This window comes from Cynara cardunculus, assembly GCF_001531365.2.
Source record: "Cynara cardunculus var. scolymus isolate 2C chromosome LG 15, CcrdV1, whole genome shotgun sequence".
In the NCBI taxonomy this organism is placed as follows: domain Eukaryota; kingdom Viridiplantae; phylum Streptophyta; class Magnoliopsida; order Asterales; family Asteraceae; genus Cynara; species Cynara cardunculus.
The window spans coordinates 283026-295287 of record NC_037542.1 but is presented as its reverse complement, the minus strand read 5'-3'; the positions used below and the strand labels follow the sequence as shown (position 1 = coordinate 295287).

The following is a 12262-nucleotide window of genomic DNA, read 5'->3' as shown; positions in this document are numbered from 1 at the left end:
AATTGGCTTTGAAGTAAAAGGAACATAAGAAAAGGGTACAAGTTATACACAATGCTCTACGAACTGAAACAGACGCCCAAAGCCTGGTACAATTGCGTTGAGTCTTATTTCATCAAAGAAGGTTTCAAAAGATGCACCAGTGAGCATACACGCTTTACAAGAGAAAAGAAGGGAGGTACATTACTTGTAGTGAGTTTATATGTAGATGTTTGATTTGTACAGAAAACTATAAAAGGGCCTGTGAAGAGTTTAAAAGGTCCATGATGACAGAGTTCGACATGTTAAACCTTGGAAGATGATACATTTTCTGGAATGGAAGTATTAAAAAACTATAAAAGAATTTTATATGTCAAATGAGATATGCAAAAGAAATCTTGTGAAGGTTTGGTATGGAAAACAACAATCCCATTGAAAATCCAACAATGCAAGGAACGAGGATTTCCAGTGACAAGAAGGGAACAAGAGTTGATGTTATAAGGTTCAAACAAGTAGTTGGGAGTCCGATGTTCTTAAAAACAACAAGATTGGATATTATTTATAGAATGAGCTTAATAAGCAGATATTGTTAAATATTAAGCTAGCAATGGTAGTTGGTCGTTATTACAATTGACTGTTATGGTGGCTATTAGCAGTTTATTTCTGAAGTGGTATGTGATAGTTATTTAACTGTCATATCTGTTGATAGGGTCGTGTCTGTTGTCAAGGGTTGTGTCCCTTGATTATGTTTTATATTGGTCCTATGTGTCTTGTTTAGATTGATCGATTTTTAATGAAATAAACAATATAGTTGGTGTGTGATTTTGGTTCCAACAATGCTGACAGTTTTGGTTCCAACAATGTGGCATCAGAGCTTGGTTTCACAATGGCCTCAACTTCAAGCAATATCATACATCATCCTCTTCCCAAACTGAATGGGAAGAATTACCACCATTGGAGCATCCAAATGAGGGTGTTGTCCGAATCTCAGGATTCATGGGATATCATCAACCAAGGTATTGATGATCTTATAGAAATAAACAACTTTACAGAAGAACAAGAAGGAGAAATCAGAGAGTTAAAGAAGAAAGACAAGAAAGCACTATATGTGATTTATCAAGCAGTAGATGAAGCAGTCTTCGAGAGAATTTCTACTTCAGAAACATCAAAAGAAGCGTGGGACATGTTGCATAGAACCTACAAAGGGGAAGAAAAGGTTAAAACAATAAGAATTCAAACTCTCAGATGTGAGTTTGATGGTTTAAAAATGAAAGAATTTGAAATTGTCGAAGATTTCTACAACAGAACCATATTGGTATTGAATCAACTACATTTTAATGGGGAGATTATAGTAGACAGAAGAGTAGTGGAAAAGATTTTGAGAAGCCTAACGAAGAAGTTTGAGTATGTACTAGTGGTTATAGAAGAATCAAAGTACATTTCGGTTATGTCCCTTGAAAGACTTCTTGGAATCTTGCAATCCCACGAATTGAGAATGAAACAATTTGACAACCCATATGAACAAGCCTTTCAATTGCAGTCCCCAAATCCTCAAGAAAGAAACATAATCCAATTAAGGGAACCACAGATAGATTTCAAAGGCAGAGGCAAACCACCTCCTATGCAATGTTATCATTGCCAAAAACTTGGACACATAGCCAAATTTTGCAGGAAAAAGGATTGCAAAAGAAAGAGAGAACAATTTCATCAATATTGAAGACAATGAAGACACAATGTTTATGATCTTAAGCACATTGGAATTACCTACTGATGACACCTGGTATATGGACAGTGGGTGCAGCAATCACATGACTGGGAATAAGGATTTCTTCACTCAATTAGACAAAACACATAAGAAGGAGGTTAAAACAGAAGATGACAAGAGGTTAAACGTACAAGGCATAGGTGATATCCTAGTAAAAAAAAGAAGTGGACAAAAGAAAATACCAAGTGCATATTATGTCTCTGGTTTGAAACAGAACTTGCTGAGTGTAGGGCAACTCCTACAAAAAGGGTATGAGCTTCAATTCAAAGGTGAGTCCTGTGATATTAAAGATCAGTATGGTGGCTTAATTAGGAAAATAATATGACAGGAAATAAAATGTTTCCCATAAAATTCAAAGAGGACACTTTGTTCTCTTTTCACTTATCCACAAAACAAAACTCCCTATTATGGCATCACAGATTTGGTCATGCCAATCTTGGCTACCTAAGTTACATGCAGAGGCATAATTTAGTGAAAGGGATGCCTGCTACGAACAAGATTGATGAAATCTGTTAAAGTTGCATGGTTGGAAAGCAAGCAAGAGAGTCATTCCCTCAAGAAGGAGCATGGAGAGCCTCAAAATCTCTTGAACTCATCCACACAGATGTGTGTGGACCCATGAAGACTCTGTCCATAGGTAGAAATAGGTACATTATGACATTCATAGATGATTTTAGTAGAAAGTTATGGGTATATTTTTTAAAAGAAAAATCTGAAGTCTTTGCTCATTTCAAAACTTCAAGGTTTATGTTGAAAAGTAGAGTGCTAATCTAATCAAATCTCTTAGATCAGATGGGGTGGGGAGTACAACTCTGCTTATTTTGTTGATTTCTTAAAAGAAAATGGTATTCACCATCAAGTAACAACTAGATATACTCCACAACAGAATGGGATAGCAGAAAGGATCAATAGAACTCTGATTGAAAAGGCCAGAAACATACTTATAGGTAAGAATCTGCACCATTCCTTTTGGGCAGAAGTTGTGGCCTGTGCCTGTTATCTATTGAACAGAACCACTACAAAAGGTCTATCCAATATAACACCACAGGCAACATGTGGTGGCTACAAACCAATTGTAGGCCATCTAAGAACTTTTGGATGTATTGCTTATGTGCATATACCTAAACAGAAAAGGACTGAACTAGATGATAAGTTTGAAAAAACTATTTTCATAGGATATAGTGACAGGTCCAAGGCCTACGAACTCTATAATCCTATAAAAAAAGAATACTATCATAAGTAGGGATGTGATGTTTGAAGAAGGGAAAGGATGGAATGATCCATCAAGTCAAGAAGACAACACCACACATATATTGGAAGAGGATCAAGTCCAGAAGGATGAAGATTCTGAACAGATTGATCATAATGTCAACAGTCATGATACTCCTAACATATCTCAAAACACAGACAACACAGAATCTCTTGAATCCTCCACTGAAAGTTCTCCTAAAAGAGGATACAAGAGCCTGAGGGACATCTACAATGATCCAAGAAGCTTGGATTTCAATAATACTGCAGATTTTGTATTGTTTTAATAGATGCAGATCCTATGACTTTTAAGGAAGCCTATAAAGACACTAAATGGAAAGATGCAATGAACAAAGAGATGGAATCTATCATCAAGAACAACACTTGGAATTAGTCAATCTCCCAAATGGACATAAATCCATTGGAGTTAAATGGATTTATAAGACAAAATTAAATGAGAAAGGTGAAGTAGATAGATCTAAAGCAAGGTTGGTAGTAAAGGGATACAAACAGAAGCATGGAATAGATTATCAAGAGGTTTTTGCTCCTGTTATAAGGTTGGAAACAGTCAGACTGGTTTTGGATCTAGCTGCACAAAACAAGTGGCAAGTACATCAAATGGATGTAAAGTCTTCTTTCTTAAATGAATTTATGGAAGAAAATGTCTACATAGATCAACCTGAAGGCTTTGTAAAGAAAGAAAAAGAGCACAAAGTTTGTCACTTGAAGAAAGCCTTGTATGGCTTAAAGCAAGCTCCAAGAGCCTGTTATAGCCGAATTGAAAACTACTTTACAACAAAAGGCTTCAACAAATGTTCTCAGGAACATACTCTCTTCACTCAAAAGATAAAGGTATGATCCTCATGGTATGCATCTATGTAGATGATTTAGTTTTTACAGGAAATTCAAAGAAACTGATAGAAGACTTCAAAGAAAATATGAAGCATGAATTTGAGATGACTGATATAGGTCTACTACATTATTTTTGGGGATTAAAGTAAAGTAAGATATGAAGGGCATCAAGATATCACAACAGAGGTATGCTAAAACTCTTTTAGACAAATTTAATTTGAAACAAGCTACTTCCTCCCTCACACCTATGGAATTTGGACTCAAATTACATAAGGATGATAAAGAAGAATTCATAGACGCCAGTATGTATAGAAGTTTGGTAGGCAGTCTGATGTACTTGACTGCCACCAAACCAGATATTGTCTTTTCTATGAGCATCATAAGTAGGTACATGGAAGTACCAAAAAGGAGCCATTGGGAGGCAGAGAAAAGGATACTCAAATATGTCAAAGGAACTATAGATCATGGCATCACATACTCAAGGACAGAGGACTTCAAACTCACTGATACAGTGACAATGACTATGGTGGTAGTATGGACGATGGAAGGAGCACTGCTGGTTATGTGTTCGATTTGGGAAATGGAGCAATATCTTGGAAGACCAAGAAATAAAGTGTTGTGGCCCTATCCTCAACAGAAGCATAGTACATGTCTCTTTTTGTTGTTGGTTGTCAAGCCCTATGGCTTAGAGCCATTCTAAAAGAACTGCAACACATTCAAGAGGAACCTACAACTATATTCTACGACAACATGTCAGCCATTGCACTCACCGAGAATCCCCATGTTCCATGGTAAGAGTAAGCACATCAGAATAAAATTCCATTTCATACGAGAGTTGGTATCAAACGGAGAAGTAAAGATTGTGTTCTTGAAGAAATTGGTAATCAGAGAGATTATGCTTTCTCTCTTAATATCTCATTCCAAACCAATTGTCGAAATAAATACAAGAGGAAAAGCTAGAAACAAGAAAAGGCTAGCAAAAACAAGGAAAGGCAGCAAACAATCCTAAATCAAAGGAGAGAAGAAATCAACAAAATAAATAAGCGATCCTCAGTAATCAGTAGTTAAAAATACCGGAATATACGATACGATATAATCCAANAATCAAAGGAGAGAAGAAATCAACAAAATAAATAAGCGATCCTCAGTAATCAGTAGTTAAAAATACCGGAATATACGATACGATATAATCCAATATTCCCCCTCAAGTTGGAGCGTGTAAATCTTGCATGCCCAACTTGACAAGTAAGCTTCGAAGGTGTTGAGCTCCTAATGGCTTGGTAAGAAGATCGGCAATTTGGTGCTTTGTATCAATATACGTTGGGTGAACTTCTTTTGACTCGACTCGTTCACGAACAAAGTAGCAATCCATTTCTACATGCTTTGTTCTTTCATGAAAGACGGGGTTGTTCGCAATGTGTTTAGCAACCTGATTGTCACAAAATAGGGTAGTACCTTCCGCAGGGGTTTCATTAAGTTATGTAAGTAATGACCGTACCCACACTACTTCACTAACCGTGGTTGCCATGGCTCTATACTCTGCTTCAGCCGAGGAACGGGAAACGACTGATTGCTTCTTAGATTTCCATGAGATAGGAGCACCGCCGAGAAGGAGTAAGTACCCGGTACGAGATCGTCTCGAGAGGGAACTCCCAAGCCAATTAGCATCACAATAAGAGACAAGTTTCAGACCTCCTGTTCATGGTAACAAGATGCCTTGACCTAGTGTTGACTTCAAGTATCTTAAGACACGAGTAGCAGCGTTCATATGGTTTTGTCGAGGATCAGACATGAATTGACTTAACACATTGACAACGTATGTAATATCTGGACGTATGGCTTGTAAATATAACAATCTTCCAACCAAGCGTCTGTACTTGTTTGTTTCAACTTTCTGCTCTTCTTCACCTCTGTCAAGTTTGAGATTTTGCTCCATGGGAAAACCACTTGGACGACATCCCTGCAAACCACTATCCTCCAAAATGTCAAGTGTATACTTACGTTGACTAAGGACCAAACCATCCTTCRTGCGAGCCACTTCTATACCCAAAAAGTACTTCAAAGTACCAAGGTCTTTTATGCTAAACCTTTCATGAAGATGGGATTTTGTGTACTGAATCATGCTTATGTCATTTCCAGCAATAATCACATCGTCAACATAAATCAAGGCTGTCACGAGAACCTCATTTTGCTTATACACAAATAACGAGTAATCTGCCCTGGATTGGGTAAAATCGAGCTCCAACAAGGCACTTGTAAACTTATGGTACCAATTACACGACGCTTGTTTGAGACCGTATAATGACTTTTTGAGCCGACAAACACGTGTATCATTGTCTTTCGAGAACYCTTGCGGGAGTTTCATGTAGACCTCCTCGTCAAGATCACCATGCAAGAACGCATTATTGACGTCAAGTTGGTGTATGATCCAGTCCTTTTTCACAGCCAAGGTAAGAAGKGTTCGCATTGTTACTAATTTTGCAACAGGGGCGAAGGTGTCGTGGTAATCCAYGCCCTCCATTTGTGTAAAACCCTTCGCCACGAGCCTAGCTTTGTAGCGTTCGATTTCACCATTGGGCTTATATTTGATCTTGTACACCCATTTGGAATCTATGGCCTTCTTTCCATCAGGCAACTGTTYAAGAYACCATGTTCCATTCTCTTCAAGAGCCTTAATCTCTCGTTTCATGGCATCTCSCCATCTTTCATCTTGTGATGCCTTAAAGAAAGTTTTGGGCTCATCATGTGACGTGATGGCCGAAATAAAAGCTTTGTGTCTGTTAGAAAACTTGTCATATGAAATATAATGAGCTAGAGGATGTACCGTAGAGGGAGCTTGATCGGAGCTTGGGTGTGCATGGTCGACAGAAGGAGGGACATTCACCTCATAATCTTTAAGACGAGCTGGTTGGGTCTTGGTCCGCTAAGACGTGCGGCCCAAAGTACTGTGAGCGGGCTGCTGTGGGTGATCGTCGTTGGGCCGTGGGTCGCCATTGGCCTGTGTTGGTTTGCATGGTGGACTATTAGGTTCATCGACTTGTATGAGGGGTCCATACTACCGATTGCCTCTTGTTCAAGGACCACACTGGGATTATTTTGTGTATTTTCATCACAACAACTCCCATCATTCTATGTTATATTTGATTTGTTGGTCTCAGCATGGCATTCATGCCCAAGAACTTGTTGGTATTCAGTGAGAATCTCATCATCTCCTAGATCAACATTGTCCTTACGATTTGAGAATGGAAATACATTTTCCATGAATTTCACATCCCTGCTAACGATGAGTTTCCCCTTCTCTAAATCGTAGATTTTATAGCCTTTTGTGCCAAAAGGGTATCCCAAAAAAACTCCTGCCTTTCTTCTAGGAGCAAATTTATCTCCTTTTGTTTCGATGTTCCAGAAATATGCTAAACATCCCAGGACACGCATGTGATCATAAGTAGGTTCCCTTCCAAACATAATCTCATAAGGTGTTTTGTATTTGATTACCTTGGATGGTAACCTATTGATGATGTATGCAGCTGTTAAGACACATTCCCCCCAAAACCTTATGGGTAACTTCCCTTCGAACCTTAAGGCACGTGCTATTTCTAAGAGGTGTCTGTGTTTTCTTTCCGCTACCCCATTTTGCTGTGGGGTGTGTGGACATGTGGTCTCGAGTTCGATGCCATGATCGGTGTAGAAGTTTCTCATGCGATTGGAGGTAAATTCTCCTCCATTATCACATCTGATTCGTTTTATGTTCCTTTTAAATTGCGTTTGGACAAGACTATAAAAAATGATCAAGTAGTCGCTTGCCTCATATTTATGTTTGATTATGTAAACCCAAATGGCCCTACTATAGTCATCGACTATAGTGAGAAAATAACTCCCATGTGTAAGCGAAAAGGTTCTATAGCCACCCCAAATATCACAATGAATCATATCGAAACAAKCATTCGTCTTTATTGTRCTTRTTTGAAAAGGAAGTCTAGTTAATTTTGCCTTTAAACAAGAATCACAAATATCTTCYTTAGAATTATGACTAGTAACCTTACAAAAAGGAATATGAGACAACTTGCCATTCGATGGGTGACCAAGCCTTTTATGCCATTGATTTGAGGTTGTTACCGCCATAGTTTTCCGATCTTCTTGCATGACCCTCATTCTGTAAAGTCCGCCAATGCACTTACCCATTCCAATCAAGTTCCTCGTCTTCAAGCCCTGTATGACAAAGAAATCCGGGAAGAAAGTGATGGCACATTGCAAATCTTTTGTTAATCGACTAACTGACAAGAGATTGCATTTGAAATTTGGTATAAAAAGAACCCCTTTGACTTTGATCCCCCCTTTAAAAATAAGTTCATCGTTTCCCTCTACGGGAACGGTTTCACCATTTGGGATGGTGACCGGTGTTTCTTTGTTACCTGTAAAAAGGTTCTCAAGAGACTCCCGATCATAGGTCATATATTCGGTTGCCCCTGAGTCAAGTATCCAGTCACCTTTGTCGTTAAATTTACCTGCCATATTTGCCCTTGGAGCGCTGTTAGTTTCTGGTCGCCGATCTTACCGAACATTTTGAGAAACATCTCATATTGTTCATCGTTTATCCCTGGTATCTTGTTGGTACTAGCTTCGGCCAAGGCTGCCTTCGGCTTTATCACCTCCTTCTTTCCCTTTCCCGGCCACCAATCTGGGTAACCGACAAGCTTGAAACACCCGTCTCGAACATGCCCGTCTCTTCCACAAAAGGTGCAGTGTCCTGTCTTGTCGATCTTTTGCCAAGGCCTTTTGTGGTTCTGGTTGTCACGGCTAACTTGCGACGAAGCTTGGAAAGTCGCCGCATTAGGAGTGGACGTAGTCCTTTTTCCAGCCGCAATGTTTCGCTGTTGTTCGTCCTCGGATACTAGATGGTATGCCGTTCCAAGGCTTGGTGTTGGCTTTGTAGCAAATATTTGAGTTCTCATAACAGAGAACTCGGCATCGAGGCCCATCAAAAACTCATAGTCTTTCCTTTTCCTTGAGTTCTGTAATCTTTTTCCTAACATTGCAACTGTAGCCATTACATTCACACCGTGGTGTCGGCAAGACGGAGTCGATCTCATCCCATATGCTTCTTAGCTTGATGAAATAGGCTGAAACAGAGGCTCCTTCTTGACGCGTCTGCGTGACTGATTGCTTTAGTTTGTATGCTCTTGGAGCACTCTCCTTCCCAAACCTCTCATGCAGGTCATTCCAGATTTCGAGGGCTGTGTTAGCGTACTTCACGCTGCTTCGTATCTCCTTCTCCATAGCAGTGGTGAGCCATCCTTTGATCATGGCGTCTCACCGCATCCATTGCATATACTTGCCATCATTCTTGTTAGGTTTGAGAAGAGAGCCGTCGACAAAACCAATCTTGTTCTTTGCGAACAAAAAATTGGTCATCTCCTGGCTCCAATCATTGAAGTTGTTATCGGTAAGATTTTCGTTTACATGGAGTTGTTTCGGGTAGTCGGAAGGATGTAGATAATATGGAGAATTGGTGTCGATTGATTCTCCATTGTTTTGGGAGTTTTCCGGTTTATCGCCGGCCATAAGGGTTTTGCTGTTTATGATCTAAATTGCATCGAACCTTGCTCTGATACCATGAAGAAATTGGTAATCAGAGAGATTATGCTTTCTCTCTTAATATCTCATTCCAAACCAATTGTCAAAATAAATACAAGAAGAAAAGCTAGAAACAAGGAAAGGCTAGCAAAAACAAGGAAAGGCCAACAAACAATCTTAAATCAAAGGAGAGAAGAAATCAACAAAATAAATAAGCGATCCTCAGTAATCAGTAGTTAAAAATACCGGAATATACGATACGATATAATCCAANAATCAAAGGAGAGAAGAAATCAACAAAATAAATAAGCGATCCTCAGTAATCAGTAGTTAAAAATACCGGAATATACGATACGATATAATCCAATAGTTATGTGTTTCCAAAGATTAGCTTGCAGATTGTTTCACTAAAGCTCTACAAGTTGGACTCTTCATGCATATGAAAAAGAACTTGGGTGTCAAACCATTCTAGCTTAAGGGGGTGTGTTAAATATTAAGCTAGCAATGGTAGTTGGTCGTTATTACAGTTGAGTGTTATGGTGGTTAATTATTTGCAGTTTATTTCTAAAGGGGTATGTGACAGTTTTTTAACTATCACATCTGTTAGATAGGGTCGTGTCTGTTTGTCAAGGGTTGTGTCCCTTGATCATGTTTTATATTGGTCCTTTGTGTCTTGTTCAGGTTGATCGATTTTAAATGAAATAAACAATATAGTTGGTGTGTGATTTTGGTTCCAACAATGCTGATTGTTTTGGTTCCAACAGATATATGGAGTCTCCCACTAAAAACACCGGTGCAGCAAAGAGGATCATGAAGTACATTCAAGGTACTGTTGAGCTAAGGATACTCTACAAGAGGGAAGAAAACTTTGAGATAACGACTTTGCTGGAAACTTGCACGATCGAAAATACACTTTTGGCTCATTGTTTTTACTTGTCAGAGGTGCTGTATAATGATCATAAAAGAACAACCAGTGGTGATGTTGTCCAACGGAGACTGAATACATCACAAGGGCATCATGTGCCTTTCAATGTGTTTAGCTTAGAAGAATCCTGGTAGCACTTGGGCGCATACAAGGTAACATGAGTCAGTGTGACAATAGTTCAATGATTCAACTTTCAGAGCGTCATGTATTCCATGGTAATATCGATCATATTAAGGTTAAGTTTCATTTTTAAGGGACTCGGTGAGCAATGAAATGGTGCAGTTAAGCTACTGCAGTTCTCAAGATCAAGTTGCCGATGTTTATGACTAAACCCCTGAAGAAGGAACAATTTGTTAAGCTTCGAGAGTTATTAGGCTTTGAGATATAGGAGGTAAGATTTTTTATCTTAAAGGAGAGATTGTTGGACTCTGCAGCTCTAGTAGTTCAGTAAATTCAGGAAGAATAAGTCTTGATCAAATAATGACTGATTCTAGAGCATACCAGCTGGAAGAACACATCAAAAGTTTTGAATTTGTCTTTGTTTCTTTTTCTAAGGCTTTTTTTTTGTTAGTAGTGTGGGTATGTGAAGCTAGTAGTTGTCTTGTTTTGAATAAGAAACAATTCTGTTGTGTTGTCCGCTAGCTAGGGGTTTTAAAAAAACCCAGAAAACCAACAAACGGAGCCCAACCGTTTGATCTGAAACCGAGAAAAAAACAGAAAATCGTAGAAACCGGGTATTTATGAATCGATTTCGGTTTTGAATTTTAGGTACCCAGGTACTCGGATCGGAACGAATGGGATATAATGTATATATATATATATATATATATATATATTATAAAACACTTAATATATATTATTATTTAGTTATTTATTAATCCAATATTGAATAAGTAAAAGTCTTTTTTATATTTTGGAGTTAAACATTACGGTGGATGATTAAATTTGGTGGTATGAAGTTGTGAACAAATCAACGTTAACTGGAAAATGGATGTTTTTAAACAATCAAACTTATTTTAATTGGTAGCGCTTTGATTATTTTTATTCAGTTGTGTAGTTTTTTCAAATATTATTACTCAGTACCATTTTTATATTGTTAATGATATTCTTTTATAAATCTGGGTAACTCTGAACCACGGATAACCTCCTTATTTCGGTTTGCTTCAGTGTGGTTCGGTTTAACCTACAGTTCCGTTTTGGTTCGGGTACATGTGTCATGCGGTTCGGTTCATATATTTCCTACTAGTAAAACTGAACCGAACCGTAAACGCCCCTAAAATTAGCTTATTATTTAAGTGAATATGTTTTTAGAAAAATCCGGGCCGGTAATACACCCCACCCGCAAATGTCCTTGTATGTATATATATTAATTAAAATCATATATATATATAGACTTGGGATCATGTGAGACCAATGATTTTTCGTGAGACCCGTAAGACCAATTCTCAATCCTTGGATTAGATTTACAATCGTCAGATTAGAACATTCATAAACGCCACGAGACTTCTCAATAATTACAAAATTGACACCTTGAAACTTTAGACCATTAGATCATTAGCTTATAAAGTTGATCAATGAACATAAATTGGTCTTACGGGTCTCACGAAAAACTCTTGGTCTCACGTGAACTCAACCCTATATATATATATATAAGAAGGGTACTCGCGCAATGCAGCGATATATATCTCGATTTTAATGTTTCGTTTTATTCATTTTCTCTATCGATATAATATGATTTTACGTGGTTTCAGAAAACGATAATATTTTTATTTTGAACAAAATATAAATTTGAAAAAAAAATGTATCGATATTAGTATTAGATTAACTATTTAAAAGTTCTTACTTTCTGTGTAATTTTTTAATTCAATTTTCATTATAATTTAATTTAGATTTAATAATAAAGTAATTTATTTTTATTTAATAAT

At 37.8% G+C, this 12262-nt stretch overlaps 1 protein-coding gene across 1 annotated transcript; it reads left to right on the top strand.

Annotated features, from left to right (window-relative positions):
- The first annotated feature begins 862 nt into the window (after positions 1 to 862).
- On the top strand, positions 863 to 3276 carry LOC112527480. Its single transcript, XM_025138161.1, has 3 exons — positions 863 to 1583; positions 1648 to 1861; positions 2985 to 3276. The coding sequence occupies exons 1-3, from the start codon at positions 863 to 865 to the stop codon at positions 3274 to 3276; spliced, it is 1227 nt and encodes a 408-aa protein (XP_024993929.1).
- The last annotated feature ends 8986 nt before the right edge of the window (positions 3277 to 12262 follow it).